Source organism: Bos mutus, chromosome 7 (genome assembly GCF_027580195.1).
Source record: "Bos mutus isolate GX-2022 chromosome 7, NWIPB_WYAK_1.1, whole genome shotgun sequence".
Classification (NCBI taxonomy): Eukaryota; Metazoa; Chordata; class Mammalia; order Artiodactyla; family Bovidae; genus Bos; species Bos mutus.
The window spans coordinates 95,296,013-95,315,709 of NC_091623.1; the positions used below are offsets into that span (position 1 = coordinate 95,296,013).

Genomic DNA, 19,697 nt, shown 5'->3' on the forward strand with positions numbered 1-19,697 from the left:
AGGGATTTGTAGAATCTATCACTTTTCATAGTTTTTGTACTTTTCATATATTTTTCATCTAAATAGCATAAGCTAAAGAGTCTCCCAAAGCAACTTAACCTGCTTCCTTTCGGTGCTACAGAGGTCTCAAGTTATGACTCACAATTAAAGGAGAGGATGATTTTTTTTTTTTTTTGAGTAGGATGATTAATTCGTTAAAATTATTTTTACTCTCCAAACATACACTTGGAATAAATAGCACATGAGGACACAGGAAAGGCCATCTGGTGACTCTGTGTCTGTTTGTGTGCCCTTTGGATTGGTTGTCCCATAGGGCTCAGCTTTGTCTATGCTGATACTGCCCCACCAGGACATACTGTCTAGGAGGGAGGCATTACTTACATGTTAGAAAGGACAAACCAGTGCAATAGCAAGGCATTGCAACACGAATCTCACTTTTTTTTGGAAGCTCTATTAAAATCAAACTTTAATCATGAATTGTGGAATAGAACATAGGCAGTTAGGAACTGCTAAAATATTAACACATCAATTGAAACAGAAACCCAGGCACTTTATTATCCTCATGACGAGCTCTGGGATTTAATAATTAAGTCTTTCAGTTTGATTTATTTAGACTCTAAGCAAACTTTCAAAGTGAGTTTGAGGGGCTTTGTACTTGGAACATGAATGCATTGCATTTCCCAAGGCAGTTTGGAACTGGGGTTTCATCACTTCAACACCCTGCTCAGAAGCGGGTATTCTGAGAAACTTCTCCTGAGCATAGTTACTCATTAATTGTGAGAAGGACTTCAGACATCTCCCTTAAGAAATTAATCTTCAGGAAGGAGGGAGTAAGGGAAAGATATAATACTGAGGAGGGAAACTTGTATTAGTCACAGCATATTAATTTCTCTTGGTACTACAAAGTAGACACCTCTCTCATCTAAGCCTTTAGCTGGTTCTAAATAGTTCCTCATTGGCCAGAGTGAGTGGAAAGATGCACCCCTTTAGCATTTAGAAACATTAGTCCTTTTACTTGATAGTGTGGAACATTGAAACTAACATAATCCTGAGATTAATCATGTGGCAAATTCTGAGATAAACTGAGCCTGAACATACAATGTAACATCAATCCATCTCAAGGAACAGGATTGGTAAATCAAAGAAAAGAATGAGACCTAAATACAGTACAGATTTAAGGGTAGCATTTTATTCAGTGGCACATAATAATCTTCATTTGAGAGAAATCAAGGAAGGGAGAAAGGGAGTGAATCACACAGAAGATGTCTGCAACTAGTTTTAATACAAGAGAGTGAGAACAACAGAGAGGAGGGAAGGAGAAAAGGAGAGAGAAGAAGAGAATACAGAGAAAACAGAAAGAGAAAGAAGAGAGCACTGCTACAGCAAAGCATAGTATCCAAGCTTCAAAATATGCTTTGGGATATTTGAGCATTGGAAAATGACTGGTTGACTTAGTCATTTGCCAAATCAGGCGACAAACAGGATCTAAATGAAAAATTGTGTCTCATCACTGTGATGATAGGGACATTGTAAAAGCTGAATGGGGGAAAACCAAAAAAAACAAAAAAACAAAACCAAGCAGCACCCCAAAAGAAGAGATGAGAAAACTGGACCTTCTTTAAGTGCTTACATTAGTGGAGAATCTGGCTGCTTTTCTCTAAAGTTCCAAGCTTCAGAGTTTATTTTTTGAGAAATAGTACAGGCTTACCCTCAGCATAACTCACTAATTATACCTGAGATGGAGGAATTGGCTGGTAAAAATCATTGTCTGGTGTTGCCACAGATGTGTACCGATGGAAGGGTTCCTGGGAGGAGGTGGTGGAGGATCTGAATGTATGAGTTTGGTCCTGTTGGCCCTTCCTTCCCTGAAGATAGAGCTATCTGCAACTTCTTGTGTCATTGGGAAGATGATCCATAATTAGAACTCATCCTAGACAGATCGTTCAGGGACTACTGTTTCTGTCTCTTTGCACTCTCTGCCCTGCAGGGCTCATTCCTCCTCTAAGCTGACGTTCAGGCTACAGGTGCCCTGGGCAGCCTAAAGTGCTTCAGAGTCTCTCACTGAAGTCACCCAGCCAGCATGATTTGATTTCCTCGTCTGACCACCTTTCCCCCCAACAATTAGAAGGAACCTGAAATATATCCTGCTCCTCTAATTTTCCTCTCATCTTGATGTTGGAAAGAAGCTGTTTCACCCTAAGTTGTCAGTCTCTCCCCATGTCTTTACTGTCTGTGTGGATTTCATAGGAGACTCTTAAAGCGAAAATGCCCTAAGAGAAACAATGATAGAATTTAGTATCAGAAGCACCCAATTTGAGGCCACACTAATTGTGGAACCTTGGGAAAGGTCCCTAGTTAATAGGAATCACTATTTATTAATTTGGCAAATGCAAGAAAGAATCATTTATTTCACAGATTAAAAATTAAAGTGTGATTGTAGCTGTATAAAGCCCCCCAATAAACTGTTGAACCTTGAGTAACTGCTGTTAGTGTTATCATTTTCATCATGGCAAAATTCTTGATAGGCCTGTGAAAGAAGTATTTGGGGAGGAAGGGGAGGGGTGCTTCTATCAAGACTCTAGTATCATACCCTGTAGTAGCCAACTACTCAACTGGTTTTAGGCTGGCCTTAAACTAGGACTGAGATTTTAAAATGTATGACAGAAAGAGAAGAACTAAAGAGCCTCTTGATGAAAGTGAAAGAGGAAAGTTAAAAATTTGGCTTAAATCTCAACATTCAGAAAACTAAGATCATTGCATCTGGTTCCATCACTTCATGGCAAATAGATGGGGAAACAATGGAAACAGTAAGACGTTATTTTGGGGGGCTTCAAAATCACTGCAGATGGTGACTGCAGCCATGAAATTGAAATACGCTTGCCCCTTGGAAGAAAAGTTATGACCAACCTAGACAGCATATTAAAAAGCAGAGATGTTACTTTGCCAATAAAAGTCGATCTAGTCAAAGCTATGGTTTTTCCAGTAGTCATGTATGGATGTGAGAGTTGAACTATAAAGGTGAGTGCTGAAGAATTGATGCTTTTGAACCGTGGCATTGGAGAAGACTCTTGAGAGTCCCTTGGACTGCAAGAAGATCAAACAAGTCCATCCTAAAAGAAATCAGTCCTGAATATTCATTGGGAGGACTGATACTGAAGCTGAAACTCCAATACTTTGGCTACCTGATGCGAAGAACTGACTCATTTGAAAAGACCCTGATGCTGGGAAAGATTGAAGGTGGGGGAAGCAGATGGCAGAGGATGAGATGGTTGGATGGTGTCACTGACTCAAAGGACATGAGTTTGAGTAGGGTCCGGGAGTTGGTGATGGACAGGGAGGCGTGTTGCAGTCCATAAGGTCACAGAATTGGACACAACTGAGCGACTGAACTGAACCCTTTGCAACAGTTAATTTCTCTATGGTCTCAGAGGTATCCCTCTATGAATTCAGTGTGACTTCATAGAAAAGCTATTCAGGGTAACGCTGAGCTCAGTCAGACTCATTAAATTTAGCAAATGGGGGTGAGACATGAAGAACTGAACTCTTAGATTTCTTCTGATAAGAAATTAGCCTACCATTGTTCTAAGTGGTATTCTAACCATGCTGAGGAAATCAGTGGTGGATCAGTAGACCCTAAACACATACATGTGTATGTCAGCTCTGTGCTTGTCTTCAGTTCTTATGCTATGCATTATTTTGCTGCATAAGTTAGAATTTAGGAAATTACCCATCCAACGAGTCTCTTACCTATTTTCTTTCAGTAAAAATTATCTTTAAAGTAAAAAAAAATCATCCTTATCTTCCATGAAATCAAAGCATTCATAAAGTCAGGAGTACCCACTTTATACTTTTCATTTTTGTCACGTGGACTTGTTGGAGATCGACTTTGTGTTTTCTAAGAGAGTATGTGCTTGTTATTAACAATAGTTATTATTGATACCACTCTATCTTCTACCCTGATAATATCCAGGGAATGTTGATTCTTCTTTCAGCCACCTTTTTCAGGGGTTCCCAAATTATGAATGGGCCACATTTCTGCAATTATATAAACATTAACTTTATAAGATATTTTCTCATAGACATAATAGTAAAGTTTGTGGTTGGGGCCCTAATTAGATGTCAGAAACTTTTTAAAGTCATTACGATTTCTATCAGAAGTCTTGGGATTTCTTATGTAAAGATCCCTTATTGATAGCATTAACTTTGATAAGGAAGCTCCTCTCAAAGTTTATTCTCTTTTCCCAAACCTGGTGATGTGAGTGCCTTTTCCTCCTTACCAGGGTGTCTTTGCCTGGGTCATACCTTTCTTCTGGGTTGGGTCATGATTTAACTTGTTTTAAGACATCATTGGGCTTGGTGTTTAAGGTCTTGATGGAGAGATGTTCATAGTGACAAATAAATTAATAAACATACAGAAACCAATAGACCTGAAGTCTCAAGCCACCAAAAATGTTTCCATCTAGGAAGTGACTATGCTACCATTTTGTTATAGACTCCAACATCATAACACCATGTTTTGAAGTAACCACATTTTGGAGGTATTGCAGCAGTTTCCACATTCTGCTTGAGATTTCCTCTTGTTTGTTTTCAAATATCTGCAATGAAGGGGATCCTGCACCTCAACATCTGAGGAATTTTGTTCACAACCAGGCATCTACATTCAAACTGGGGGCGAAGGCTTCCCATCCCCATTATCTCATTTGAGGTATTCTTGGTGCTAAGAATCACTGTCTGTTCTTCAGGAGCACCAGTACCGGGCAGGCAGGCAGAAAGAATGTTTGAACATACGTCTCATGCACACTTAAAAGTGTATATTTCTTTGGTGCGGTAATATGGAATCTGTCATTCAGACAAAGGTGCACACAGATCTTTGTTTGTCTTCACTAAGGACTCTAGGTGAAAGTTATTACTTTTATTGACATTTTTTTTCCCAATAAAGAAGAAAATATAAAATATCTAGTAAAATGTTTGCGGAAATTTAGAGTCGTAAAAGGCTACTCCACCTATGCTCTCCTGGAATAGGAATATGTAATATAAATATAATGGCCAAAGTCAGTGCAATACATTGATTCACTCAACTAAAATCTTGGGGGTTCATATCTACATGTGCAAATATTCTTGTAGAAATTGGAGATACAGCAGTAGATAAAAGGGACAATAATGCCTTAGTCTCAGGAAGCTTACAATTCTAGAGAATATCAGGAATCTTAAATTTCGAGACAATTGCTACAAGCATTGATCCTATGAGGTCACAGACTGCCTACTGTCTGAGTGGCCCCACCTGCCTTCAACAGGCAGCCCTTCCCCCTTTCCTTCAACATGGCGGCACTGAGGAGTGTGCACACACCTGGGTCTCGAGAAGATGGGATAGATGCAAGTGAGAGAGTCTGTCTCACCTTTCTTTTACTTCTGCATGGCCCCTTTCCTTCCAGAATGGGAGACTCCTTTCCTTTAGCCAGTATCCACCTCCATACCTCATGGGTTAATGAGTGTGAAGCCCCAGCAACACATGAGAAGAGAGAGGCACATTCAACTTCTGCAACGGAACCTATTTTTATTAGATTAGAGTAGTCTTCTGCTGTGGTAGAGATCAGGTAATTTGGAGACCAAAGCAATGTAGAGAGGATGAGGAAGTTCAATGCGGACTCTAGTGATGAGGTTTGGTGTAGGGCTGTGAGGCAGTGCCTAGCTGCTGGGATCCCTCTAAGCAGTGGGGTGAGGGCAAGATCAGCTGAGCCAGGAGTGGGATGAAGAGAGTTGAGTGTGGAGGGTGGGGTAACCTTGAGGGTTGAAGGAGGGAGTCAGGGATTGTTGCAGTCTAAAAGGGTTAGTAGTGGAGTGAAGAAAGAGGAAGGGATGTTTCTAGGTCAGACTGGCAATGTTTAGAGAGTGTTCAAGTGCTGAAGTAGAATCTTTGATACCCTTTGATTTTTAATAAAGGGACTTCCATAAATTGGGGGTGCATCAGTCTGAGGCTGTCTGAACACAGGTGCACTTCTAAAGTCGTCATTGTCTTGGTACCCTGCATCAATGCCTCGTTCTCCTGCTGCAACATCAAACAAGGGAAGTTTGTGAACAGCATTAAGAATGCCATAAATACAAACTTGATTCACAGATAATCTGCAAGCCATTGCCATGTCTCATATTATGCCATTTTAATGTTCTACCAAACTGCCACCCTCCTCTACTCATAGAAATAAGTATTTGGTATACACATATTATCTTCAAATAATAGGAATAAGAGGAGTCTTGGAATTTAACCCTTTTCTTTAGGTGTATCTAAAAAGGTATGTATTATTCTTTACATGCATATATTATTTTTTATATTCTTTATGTAGTTTCACTATTTTTAATTCTCTATTTCTCTCCTACACACAAACAAAAAAAGCATAATTGTGTTGGGGTTTTGAACAATAGAGATACCATCAGAGTAGTGTATGAGTTTTTGACCTTTAATGCTTACATTTTGACTTAAAATAAATGTATTCTTCTAACTAAAATTAACTATGACTGAAAATACAATCTGTTTCTCAACTCAGTATATACTTCTTTTTTTGTCTCTGATTTGCTGTATCACTTTTTGTACTGTCTATTCATTCCTTCCCCCTGCCTCTCTGCCCCGCCCACACACCCCAGACCCACCCCCCATCCCCACCCCTGACACACACACAGATACAGTATATCCCAGGCTAGACTCATTAGGGACATGTTACAACAATACAATTTGAGTATCAAAGTTCTCTTGCCAATTTCTCATTCAGCTGAGGAAGATACACTGCTATGGTCTCAGGTTACTCTTCATTTTCCTTTATGCATGATTCAGTGACTTCATTTAACTGGTGAAATTATTTTTGATGGATAAGTTGAGAGTTGGGTAGATCTAGGCTTTTGAATTCATTTTGGCAACACTTTCTTTGATACTATACCACATCGCTTCTTTCCTCATGAATGGAAAAATAAATAACCTCTTGTAATGACTGTAAAGATGAGTATTTGAAAAGATAGACACTTTGAAATTGTCTTTCCCTCAATATTTTTTACACCATATGCTTTACAGACTGCTTTTATTCAGAGTGGTATTTGAAGATCTGAGAGGTGGGGAAATGCAGAAATTTTCTAATAAAATATCTATATAGACATAGATGGGAAGTAGTTTAAGCTTCAAGTGAGTTAGTTAAGGAAATAATGAATCTGTGCTCAGATGAAGTGCAAACTTGTGATGGAAAGGCAGTAATCACTGGACTATGTGTGTTTAAATGTAACTTAATGAACCTGCCATCAGATGGCCTGGTTGATTGAAAGATGATTCATCTATTTGTTGGCTCAAATGACTGGAGTAGAGTGGCCCTTATATAACAAATACTTTGCTCTTCCGTAATCTGTCGGGTTACAGGATGAGTAAGTGTGGTCCCTCCTGGTGAGGGACCCAGAGTCTGACATGGGAGCCACTCACAGAGTACAACACAGCACTGTGAGTGCAGGAGCGAGGTGTCCCAGGTGAAAGGGCAGGAGAAGGGTCAGTTACTTGACCTCCAGGGGCATTGGGTTGGACTTGGAAGAAATTAGGAGATTTTCCGGAGAAACTACAGCTAAGCTGACTCTTCACTGATGAGTCACTCAAAGCAAAGAGGAGACAGGAAAGGTATTTAGGAAAAAGGGACAATCTGAGCAAAGTCAATGAGGCAAGAGGCCTCATGTACAAACAGTAAGGAATGAATAAAGAGCATGGAAGGAGACCAGATTAAGGAGAGAATTAAATACCAGATCAACTTTCTTTTGTCTGCAAAGAAGAGTAATCCAGGGTCAGTGAGACCAAACTGAAGCCTGACAATAGGAATAATACCAAAAATACAAATTCTACCTCAGAGTCATATGCAGTGAAATTATTATTTTTCAAAGTATTTTAATGAATATTCTTATTTGACAGATAGAACCTAGCAAGATGTAAGTAGGGTAATAATACTATCAAATTAAGAATGAGAAAAAAATAGGGATTTTAAGAATTTGACCACAGCCTTATAATTTGTTGGTACCATGTCAGGGCTGGGACATGAGTCTCATACCATGAGTGGTGCAATATATCACCTGCCTCTGCAACCAAGGCATCTTAGCTCAGTCTTTACCATACCTTGAAATCTAGGCCAGCCATCTTCTCATGTGAGGGATCAGTAAGATAGACTTCTATTTGGTAGAGTAGGGTGGGGCCAACCCCACTGATGGGGTAAAAATCATATTGTACGTACAATTCATTCTCTTTACATAAAAGAAAAAGAAAGAATAGTCCATAGTGATCACTAATAATATGTTAGTAATTATTAATTAATTAATAATAATATATAGTGTTATTGGGCTTCCCCTGTGGTTCAGTGGTAAAGAATTTGCCTGCCAATGCAGGAGCCACAGGAGATGTAGGTTCAATCCCTGGGTTGGGAAGATCTTCTAGAGAAGGACATGGCAACCCACTCCAGTATTCTTGCCTGGAAAATCCCATGGACAGAGGAGTGTGGCCGGCTACAGTCCATGGGGTTGCAAAGAATCAGAAATGACTGAAGCAATTAAGCACACAGTGTTATTCGTAACATATTATTAAATGGCAGTCCACTCCAGTACTCTTGCCTGGAAAATCCCATGGATGGAGGAGCTTGGTAGGCTATAGTCCACGGGGTCACAAAGAGTTGGACATGACTGAGTGACTTCACTTTTACTAATATGTCTTTATACTACTAATAATAACTTATGACAACAGTGACAGATATATTTCAGGGCCAGGCACCAAGCAGAGCACTTTGCATTTACCTCTCAAACAACCCCATGGGGGTGGGTACTGCTATTGTCCCCATTTTGCAGGTGAGCAAAATAAGGTTCAACAACTTGCTAAAGTAATAAATAGAAGTTCAGTGACATTGAGATTTGTTGACATCACAGCCCAAGCTCATTGCCACTTTGTGAAACTGCCTGTCTCATGTACTGTTCCTTGATTTATACAACACCTGTACTGTACCATATGTGAATTGTTGGTATTTAATAAAACATATGGAGACTTCTTTCTCTGTTCCAAGAATTCTGTGGCAGAAGCTGCTACTCTGTAGCTAAAGAAACCCCATTCTAGAATGTTTACTAACTATTCTTTGGCCCTGCTATTTTTTAAAAAATAAAGAATGATTTAAAAATGCTGAATGTCGTAAACCCTAATGGAACTTGGCTTCCTATTTAACTCAGCTTCAAGGGTGGGCTTGTCATGGAAATCTATTAGTTAAAACCTAATATACAAACCAATGGGCTGATAAGAAACTGAACATACTGAAAACCTGTTAATTCTCAATAGTGTTTGAACTTCAGGTTTGGCTTCTGTTCCCAAGAAACCGATAGGATGCAGGGCTGTCTTCTTGCATGTCAATGTGTTTGCAGCTCTTTTCTGTCTCCCTGTTGTAGAGGAGGCACAATCAGGTATTAAGATGTGACAGGATGATGGAAACGAGAAAGTGGAGAAGGCACATGGGAAGGCAGTAATTAACCAGAATGCATATTTATCATAGTCTGTCATTGTTTACAAACAATATAATGATTCCTGATGGTGAAATTAAACTCCAGGCTTCTAGTTTGTGAAGTCAATCAAACAACCCCAGCAGGTGCAGATCAGCAGAAGGACTAACCAAATAAATGTTCTGATATACAGGATAAAGCTAGAGACATCTGTCAAAAACAGATTGATTGTTGAAAATTTGCATAATCTGTATATTGAGATGTCTTAACCATTGATAAGTCATGGCATAATGAGGGAAGAACTGGACTTATAAACAAAAATTCTTGACTCATATTCAGCATAGACACATCATTTGCTTTCCTGAGCCTCACTTTCCTCATCTGTAAAATGGGAATAAGAGCATCTATCTCATAGAGTTCCTTCTCTCCATCTCCACTCTTACAAGTCATCCTTAGGAGCAGCGTGGAAACCATCAGCTGCTTCCCTACCTCCATTCTTACTCACCTATAATCTGTTCTCTAGAGAGCAGAGTAAGTAAGCTTGTTACAGAGATGAATTGTGTAATTCCTCATTAAAACCATCCTTCTTATTGTCCTGCATAAATGCTGATTGTAGGCTTTGAAGTTCTTTACAATTTGACCCCTGTCTCTCTTCCTACAATTCCTTCTGTCTCACTGCATATTCTATCTTATTCCTACCTCAGGACCTTTGCATATGATGTTCCTTTTGCTTATAATGACTTCTACATGATCCTCATAGGCTAGCTTGTTTTGGACAATAGGTCCTTGCTCAAATATCAGCTTCTCTGGAGATCCCTTCTCATCATTATATCTGTCAATTACAACTCTCTCACCCAACTCACCCCACCATATTATCCTGTTTTATTTTCTTCACAGTCCTCATCACTACCTGAAATTTTCTCTTTTACTCATTTAGTGTTTATCTTCCTTACTAGAATGTAAAATACCTGTGAGCAACTGTGTACCCATTGCCTAAAAGTGCAATCAAATATTAATTGAGTGCTGAGTTAATAAATATGAGGATCAAATGAGGTGTAGTAAATGAAAGTGTGTCTCTAATCTATCAAATGTTATACAAGTACTGGGTTTTATAATTTCTTCTCTCCTGCTAAGTCATGGCTCTTAAGTCTCTGTCAAAAATGGAACAAGCATAATACTCAGCCAGGAACTTTTCAAATGGGAGCTTACTTTCCAGAAACTTACAATGTAATGAAATACTAGATTAGCACAAAGAGTAAAATAAAATATTTTTATCAAAAATTGAAGATACCTTATATTCATTTTACTAAGGTCATTTTTTTTTCTTTTTACCACACCACTCTATGTAACTATATAGATGCCTGTATGTCAGATAGAATTATTGTATAGAATTAGAGAAACATGGGAAAGGGGAATTAGAAATAGTGTTGATGTGGAGAGAGAGCAGGATTTATCAATTTGGCATTTCTACAGGCCCATGAGAATTCCCATATTTAACTAGTCACCTTCATCCCACTCCCTTATACCTATAGTCTCTTTCTTTTCCTTGCATATTTTCATATATTTGTTGGCCATTTGTATACCTTTTTGGGGAAAAATAATATATATTCAGTTTCTCTGCCCATTTAAAAATGTTTGGTTGTTTTTAGTTTGTTTTTGCCTATTGAATTAAATGAGTTGTTGGTATTTTTTGGATTCATACCCAGGGATCAAATCTGAATCTCCTTCATCTCCTCCATTGACAGGCAGATTCCTTACCACTGTGCTACCTGGGAAGCTCTATTTTTTTGGATATTAACACCTTATTAGATATAGGATTTGCAAATATTTTCTCCCACTCAATAGGTTGGCTTTTCATCTTAATGGTTGGTTGTTTTGCCATGTAAGTTTTTTTATTTTATGTAATCTCAATTAGTTTTTTGCTTTTGTTGCTTGTACTTTTGGTTATACACCCAAAATAGTCATTGCCAAGACAAATTGTCAAGGTACTTTTATCCTATGTTTTATTCCAAGAGATTTATGGTTTCATATTTTATGTGTAATAATTTAGTCCATTTTTATTTAGTGTAACCTCTATCAAAATCCCAATGGAATTTTTTTACAGAAATAGAAAAAAAATCTTAAAGTTTATATGGAACCACAAAAGACTGTGAATAACCAAAGCAATCCTAATTAGAAAAAAAAAGAAAAGCAAAAGCCAAAAAAAAACCCAAAACACCAAGCTAGAAACTACAAGTTTCATCACACTTCCTGAACTCAAATTATATTAAAGAGTGATAGTAATCAAATCAGTATGATGGCATGGCACTTGCATAAAAATAGAGAGAAACCAGTGGAACAGAATCAAGAGCCCCAAAACAAGGCTTCATATATGATCAATTATGGCACCCCACTCCAGTACTCTTGCCTGGAAAATCCCATGGAAGGAGGAGCCTGGAAGGCTGCAGTCCATGGGGTCGCTGAGGGTCAGATACCACTGAGCGACTTCACTTTCACTTTTCACTTTCATGCATTGGAGAAGGAAATGGCAACCCACTCCAGTGTTCTTGCCTGGAGAATCCCAGGGACTGGGGAGCCTGGTGGGCTGCCGTCTACAGGGTTGCACAGAGTTGGACACGACTGAAGTGACTTAGCAGCAGCAACATTTGACAAGGGAGCAAAAAAAATAAGGAAAGGATAGTTTTGTCAATAAATGATGTTGAGAAAACTTTATAACCACTTTTAGAAGAATGAAATTGGACCTTTATCTTATATCACTCTTTTGATTGTCTCTTTAAAAAGCTCTTTCCTATCTATTTCCCAAATGTTAGCACTTAAGAGTGTGTTACTAAGGGTATAGTTATTAATGCAAAGGGAATAATATATTTAATAACCAGGTACTTAGCAATGTAGAACTCAAGTATCTCTCAATCTAATTTCCCCATAGTTATCACAGGGATCATAAAAATTTCCATCCCCTTTGACCTGAAAATCATCGCCATTGTTGTTCAGTCACTAAGTTGTGTCCTACTCTTTGCGACACCATGGACTACAGCATACTAGGATTCCCTGTTCCTCACTGTCTACCAGTTCATTTCAGTTCAGTCGTTCAGTCACGTCTGACTCCTTGCAACCACATGGACTGCAGCACGCCAGGTTCCCTTGTCCATCACCAGCTCCCAGAGCGTACTCAATTCATGTCCATCACATCAGTGATGCCATCCAACCATCTCACCCTCTGTTGTCTCCTTCTCCTTCTGCCTTCAATCTTTCTCAGCATCAGGGTCTTTTCCAATGAGTTAGTTCTTCCCATCAGGTGGCCAAATAATTGGAGTTTCAGCTTCAGCATCAGTCCTTCCAATGAATATTCAGGACTGATCTCCTTTAGGATGGACTGGTTGGATCTCCTTGCAGTCCAAGGGACTCTCAAGAGTCTTCTCCAACACCACAGTTCAAAAGCATCAATTCTTCAGCACTCAGCTTTCTTTATAGTACAACTCTCACATCCATACATGACTACTGGAAAAAAAATAGGTTTGACTAGATGGACTTTTGCTGGCAAAGTAATGTCTCTGTTTTTAATATGCTGTCTAGGTTGATCATAGCTTTTCTTCCAAGAAGCAAGCGTCTTTTAATTTCATGGCTGCAGTCGCCATCTGCAGTGATTTTGGAGCCTAAAAAGATAAAATCTCTCACTGTTTCTATTGTTTCCCCATCTATTTGCCATATAGTGATGGAACCGCATGCCATAATCTTAGTTTTCTGAATGTTGAGTTTTAAGCCAGCTTTTTCACTCTCCTCTTTCACTTTCATCAAGAGGCTCTTTAGTTCTTTACTTTCTGCCATAAGAGTGGTGTCATCTGTGTATCTGAGGTTATTGATATTTCTGTGAGCAATCTTGATTCCAGTCCAGCCTTTCTCCTGATATACTCTGCATATAAGTTAAATAAGCAGGGTGACAATATACAGCATTGACGTTCTCCTTTCCTGATTTGAAACTAGTCTGTTGTTCCATGTCGAGTTCTAACTGTTGCTTCTTGACCTGCATACAGCTTTCATAGAAGGCATGTCAGATGGTCTGGTATTCCCATCTCTTTCAGAATTATCCACAATTTGTTGTGATCCACACAGCCAAAGGCTTTGGCATAGTCAATAAAGCAAAAGTAGATGTTTTTCTGGAACTCTCTTGCCTTTTTGATGATCCAGTGGATGTTGGTGATTTGATCTCTGGTTCCTCTACCTTTTCTAAAACCAGCTTGAACATCTGGAAGTTCATGGTTCACATACTGTTGGAGCCTTGCTTGGAGAATTTTGAGCATTACTTTGCTAGTGTGTGAGATGACTGCAGTTGTGTGGTAGTCTGAACATTCTTTGGCATTGCCTTTCTCTGGGATTGGAATGAAAACTGACCTTTTCCAGTCCTGTGGCCACTGCTGAGTTTTCCAAATTTGTTGGCATATTGAGTGAAGCATCTTCACAGCATCATCTTTTAGGATTTGAAATAGCTCAAATAAAATTAAAAAAAAAAAAAAAGAAAGAAATAGCTCAACTGGAATTCCATCATCTCCACTAGCTTTGTTCATAGAGATGCTTCCAAAGGCACACTAGACTTTGCATTCTAGGATGCCTGGCTCTAGGTGAGTAATCACACCATCATAGTTATTGGGGTCATGAAGATCATTTTTGTATTGTTCTTCTGTGTATTTTGCCACCTCTTCTTAATATCTTCTGCTTCTGTTAGTTCTGTACCATTTCTGTCCTTTATTGTGTTCATCTTTGCATGAAATGTTTCCTTGAACATTAGAAATGTATCTCTATTTTTCTTGAAGAGATCTCTAGTCTTTGCCATTCTATTGTTTTCCTCTATTTCTTTGCATTGATCCCTGAGGAAGGCTTTCTTATCTCTCCTTGCTATTTTTTGGAACTCTGCTTCTTTCCTTTTCTCCTTTGTCTTTAGCTTCTCTTCTTTTCATAGTTTTTTGTAAGGCCTCCTCAGACAACCATTTTGCCTTTTTGAATTTCTTTTTCTTGGGGATGGTCTTGATCACTGCCTCCTGTACAATGTCACAAACCTCCATCCCTAGTTCTTCAGGCACTCTGTCTATCAGATCTAATCCTTGAATCTATCTGTCACTTCCACTGTATAATCGTAAGGGATTTGATTTATGTCATACTTGAGTGGTCTAGTGGTTTTCCTTACTTTCTTCAATTTAAGTCTGAATTTGGCAATAAGGAGTTCATGATCTGAGCCACAGTCAGCTCCCGGTCTTATTTTTGCTGACTGTATAGAACTTCTCCATCTTTGGCTGCAAAGAATATAAGCAGTCTGATTTTGGTATTGACCATCTGGTGATGTGCACGTGTAGAATCTTCTCTTGTGTTGTTGGAAGAGGGTGTTTTGTATGACCAGTGTCTCCCAGAGTTTGCTCAAATTGATTTCCATTGAGTCGGTGTTGCTGTCTAACCATCTCATTCTCTGCTGCCCTCTTTTCCTTTTGCCGTCATCTTTCCCAGCATCAGGGTCTTTTCCGATGAGTCAGCTCTCACGTCAGGTGGCCCAAGTATTGGAGCTTTCGCATCCGTCCTTCTAATGAATATTTAGGGTTGATTTCCTTTAGGATTGACTGGTTTGATTTCCTTGCAGTCCAAGGGACTCTCAAGTGTTTTCTCCAGCACCACAATTCAAAAGCATCAGTTCTTCAGTGCTCAGCCTTCTATATGGTCCAATTCTCACATCTGTACATGACTACTGGAAAAACCATAGCTCTGACTATACAGACCATTGTTGGCAAAGTGATGTCACACTTTTTAATACACTATCTAGATTTGTGATGGTTTCCTTCCAAGGAACAAACATCTTTTAATCCATCTGCAGTGATTTTGGTGCCCAAGAAAATAAAATGTTACACCTTCCACTTTTCCCCCTTCTATTTGCCATGAAGTGATGGGACTGGGTGCCATGATCTTAGTTTTTTGAATGTTGACTTTCAAGCTAGCTTTTTCACTCTTGTCTCTCACCTTCATCAAGAGGCTCTTTAGTTCCTCTTCCTTTAGAGTGGTATCATCTGCACATCTGAGGTTGTTGATATTTCTCCCAGCAATCTGATTCCAGCTTGTGATTCATTCAGCCCAGCATTTCACATGATGTACTCTGCAGAGAAATTAAATAAACAGGGTGACAATGTACAAGGTGACAATAAAGTCACCCTGGAAATCATTAGTGCTAATTTATGTTGGTAGCACTCCATTGTGTTCATTGCTTATTGGATGCATCTGTCAAACCACTTGACTATCTAGTGAATTAACCGTAAAAGTAATGGTGGGCTCCACAATAAAAGATTTTTCTCCCTAAAAGAAGGGTGAGAAATCTTTTGAAGTTGTATATTTATGTGTAACGAAAATGATTTAACAGACAGGCAAATCATATATAAATGAGTAATAGTGAACTATCATCACAGTGCACAGTTTACCCCTTCTTTTAGGAATTTTTTTTGCCTTTAGAATCACTGCAGGCAATGGCACCCCACTCCAGTACTCCTGCCTGGAAAATCCCATGGACGGAGGAGCCTGGAAGGCTGCAGTCCATGGGGTCGCTGAGGGTCGGACACGACTGAGCGACTTCACTTTCACTTTTCACTTTCATGCATTGGAGAAGGAAATGGCAACCCACTCCACTGTTCTTGCCTGGAGAATCCCAGGGATAGGGGAGCCTGGTGGGCTGCCATCTATGGGGTCGCACAGAGTCGGACACGAGTGAAGCGACTTAGAAGCAGTAGCAGCAGCAGAATCACTGCAGGTCACCTATGACAATCCTAGCTTCAGAGCAAAGAGGAGGAAAAGCTCTCTATGAATCGATATGTTCATCAGCAGTGCTTTCCTAAGTATTATCAATTATGCAAATAAGTCAATACTTTGCTTGATAGCCCATGAGAATAGAAAATAGAAATATTGGTAAAGTAATATGGAGATGGGCTTTGGGTAGACTGTCTATTGAAAGAAAAGCATGAAAAAAAAAACACATAGATTACCTATGAAAGTATCTTTATTGAAATTGCCTTTTAAATATGTTACAACTGTGATTGATATGAACATTATCAATTTGGGTATCAAAGTATTTATCTTAAAAAATTTTTTTTCAATGGGTATTAAATATGTTCTTGGCACTGTGATTATGCTGGAGACAAATACCATTTAATTCTCATCCTCCTATCAGGGCAGTATTGGTATTTCCAACATTTTCAGATGAAAAAACTTACAGACAACATCAGAGATGTGCCCTATTCCTGTTTCTTTGACTCTAAATCCCGGTTTCTAAACCACTATGCTTTCCTACCTACCTCATTATGGAAATTCTGGGATCAGATTGTGTTAATCTGCATCACACCTCTTCTCTTAAAGACTTTATTTTAGTTGCTTGACCTCTCTGTTTCTCAGTTCACTTTTCTGTAAAATGTGAATGACAGTAGAGCTCACTTCATGGGAATGCTGTGAATCTATAATGAGATTCTGCAGGCAAAGTGCAAAACAGCACCTGGTGTGTGGTAAACATTCAATTTAATGTTGCCTATTTTTATTACATGATAGGAACATAGGCTGTGGCTATATGGGAAAATCCCAGGCTAAAGCCGCCTTTGTCTCATTTTGAATTCCTACTTAAAAGAAGAGTAATTAATTAGTGGCCAATTGGCAGAGATATGTGTTCAGGCAGAGCCTCTAAACTCTAAATCTTTCTTTTCCATTATCATCTGAAGATAGCCTGGTGAGAATAAGGTGCTCTTTTCATGTTATAATAAGTGAAAGGGCAACTCCATTTGCTTTCATTGGTCTTTTGAAACTTGGAGTGAATGGAATGGTTGGATCTCTGCCCAAGAAGCTCCTTTTTCAAAAAATACATCATTTCACTGAAGCACCATGATACACTGATGGACTAGGCCTTGGCCTTGGAGTCAGATCTGCCAAAAATCAATCTGGTTTCATCTTTTATTAGCTTTGGGACTCATGGGCAAATTAGTCAACAGTTATGAAATCTAGTGTCCTCATCAACCAAATAGGAACCATACTGACTGTAGAGCAATGGTTCTCAGCTGGAGGTGATTTTAGTTGTGTTGAGTGAGGAGCAGAGGTGCTACTGATAACTAGTAGGGAGAGGCCAGGGATGCTTCTGCACATCATACAGTGTAAGAGACAGCGCCTGCAACAGAGAATTATCCAGCCCAAACGTCCGTAGTACTGAGTTGGAGAAACTCTTCCTTGGTAGTGTTGCTAACATAAAATACAAATGTTTGTAAAGCACTTGGCACCACACCTGACATGTGGTCAGAGCTCACAATTCATTAATGTCATTTTCCAAAAGTGACTCACTATTGTGAGTTCCCAGGCTTCCTCTGTCAGGTCCAAGCATTGTGATAAACTAATTCACAGGGAGGTGTCAGACTCAGTCTTCCATCAAGGGTGTATGCAGTTTAAAAGCAGACCTTTTAGATGCTGATTCTGAGTAAACCTGTATGATGAATCTCAGCCTCCCTGGAACTGGGGGAGTTTGGTCCCCACTCATCTCCTCTTACCCCCAGGAAGGTGGGAATTCGGCATTATGATTCCCTAACTCTCCTCACTGGTAGTGAGGGCTCAAAGAGATGATCTGAGTAAAGTGCCCAGCCCTGTGTACAGCATAGGTAGGTGCCAGCAGAGGTCAGTGTCATCATCACTTAAGGTCTGTCTGTCTGTCTATCTCTGTCTCTCTTAGACATGTGGTCATGTTAGAGGAATCTGCTTTCTTCAAACTGCTCTGTCGTGTTAGTCTTCACTGTACTCAGTAATGGACTCTTCTTGAGAGCTTTTCTTTCCCAGATGATGGACTGTTCAGAAATGAAAACCTCTCCACTTGGGTCTGACTTTGCCTCCTTAACTCCACACCCTTCCAGCTGTTTCCCTGGCAGGGTCCCAAACAGGGCTCAGGAGCTGGGTCCTGACACCATAGTTAGGCATCTTTCTCTCTCCTCATTGTAAAACAAGGGTGCTCCGTGGCCTCTAAGCAGGTCCCTTCTAGGTCTTGTGCTCTATGAGTCTGTCCAGGCCTGTCCATAGTGAGTTTTGAACCACATCCTAATTGACCTTTTCATGGCTGTGTTTCTCACCATACAAAGTTTTCTGGTTAACTCCAACTTCAAAGCAGTTTATGACTTATAAATGTTCTAAGACAGCAGTCCCCAACCTTTTTGGCACCAGGGATCAATTTCATGGAAGACAATTTTTCCATGGACCAGGGGTGAGGGAGTAATGGTTTGGGGATAATTCAAGAGCATTACAGTTATTGCACACTGTTTCTATTATTATTACATCAGCTCCACCTCAGATCATCAGGCATTAGATCCTAGAGGCTGGTGACCCTGTTCTAAGACAGTTCTTTTATTTTATCAGTGATTCTCGAAAAATTCCCAGGACACTCTGGCTCTTGAAAAACTGCTCTGGGTTAATTTGGCTATTTTTTCTTTTACCAGGAGAATCAACAGAAATTTATAACTGCATTTACCAATAAGCCATAGATTGTTGTGTTTTGATTTCCGCACTTTGAGGAAGTATTATACATTGGTTGGTTGTTGAAAATATATTAAGCAGTATTAGTAAATATGAAGGCAATGGCACCCCAATCCCAGGGATGGCAGAGCCTGGTGGGCTGCAGTCCATGGGGTCGCTAAGAGTCAGACACGACTGAGCGACTTCACTTTCACTTTTCACTTTCATGCATTGGAGAAGGCAATGGCAACCCACTCCAGCACTCTTGCCTGGAAAATCCCAGGGATGGGGGAGCCTGGTGGGCTGCCGTCTATGGGGCCACACAGAGTTGGCTACGACTGAAGCAACTTAGCAGCAGCAGCAGCAGTAAATATGAAATCTTTAACTGGCAAAGGGGTTTTTTCCTGTGCTAATTAAATGCATACTTCAAACACTGTTGACTGCTACCAGGGCAACCGGGTAGAATAGAAGACTTATGGAGGGGGGTGACATACCCCACATATCAGAAAGAGACCAGAACTCTTCATCCTTCATTTAGTTATTTTCAGTTTTCTCCAGTGAACCTGAGAAAGGGAGCTGAGATTTCTTATATAGATAAAATGATAAAAAACCTACAAAAACCTGGACTTTCAAGTTGTTTAGTCAGTTGATTACTTTTTAAGGTTACTGAAGAGTTGGAGTCATTGGGATTATTATGTCCTAAAGTCCACACTTTAATCATT

At 39.6% G+C, this 19,697-nt stretch overlaps 1 protein-coding gene across 1 annotated transcript in view; it reads left to right on the forward strand.

Annotated features, from left to right (window-relative positions):
* The window catches only part of KCTD16 (potassium channel tetramerization domain containing 16), a 307,986-nt gene that overhangs the window by 278,507 nt on the left and 9,782 nt on the right, over positions 1–19,697 (forward strand). Inside the window, exon 5 of the mRNA XM_070374890.1 lies at positions 1,236–1,246. Within this exon, the coding sequence (XP_070230991.1) occupies positions 1,236–1,246 (11 nt within the window). The remainder of the gene's footprint in view (positions 1–1,235; positions 1,247–19,697) is intronic.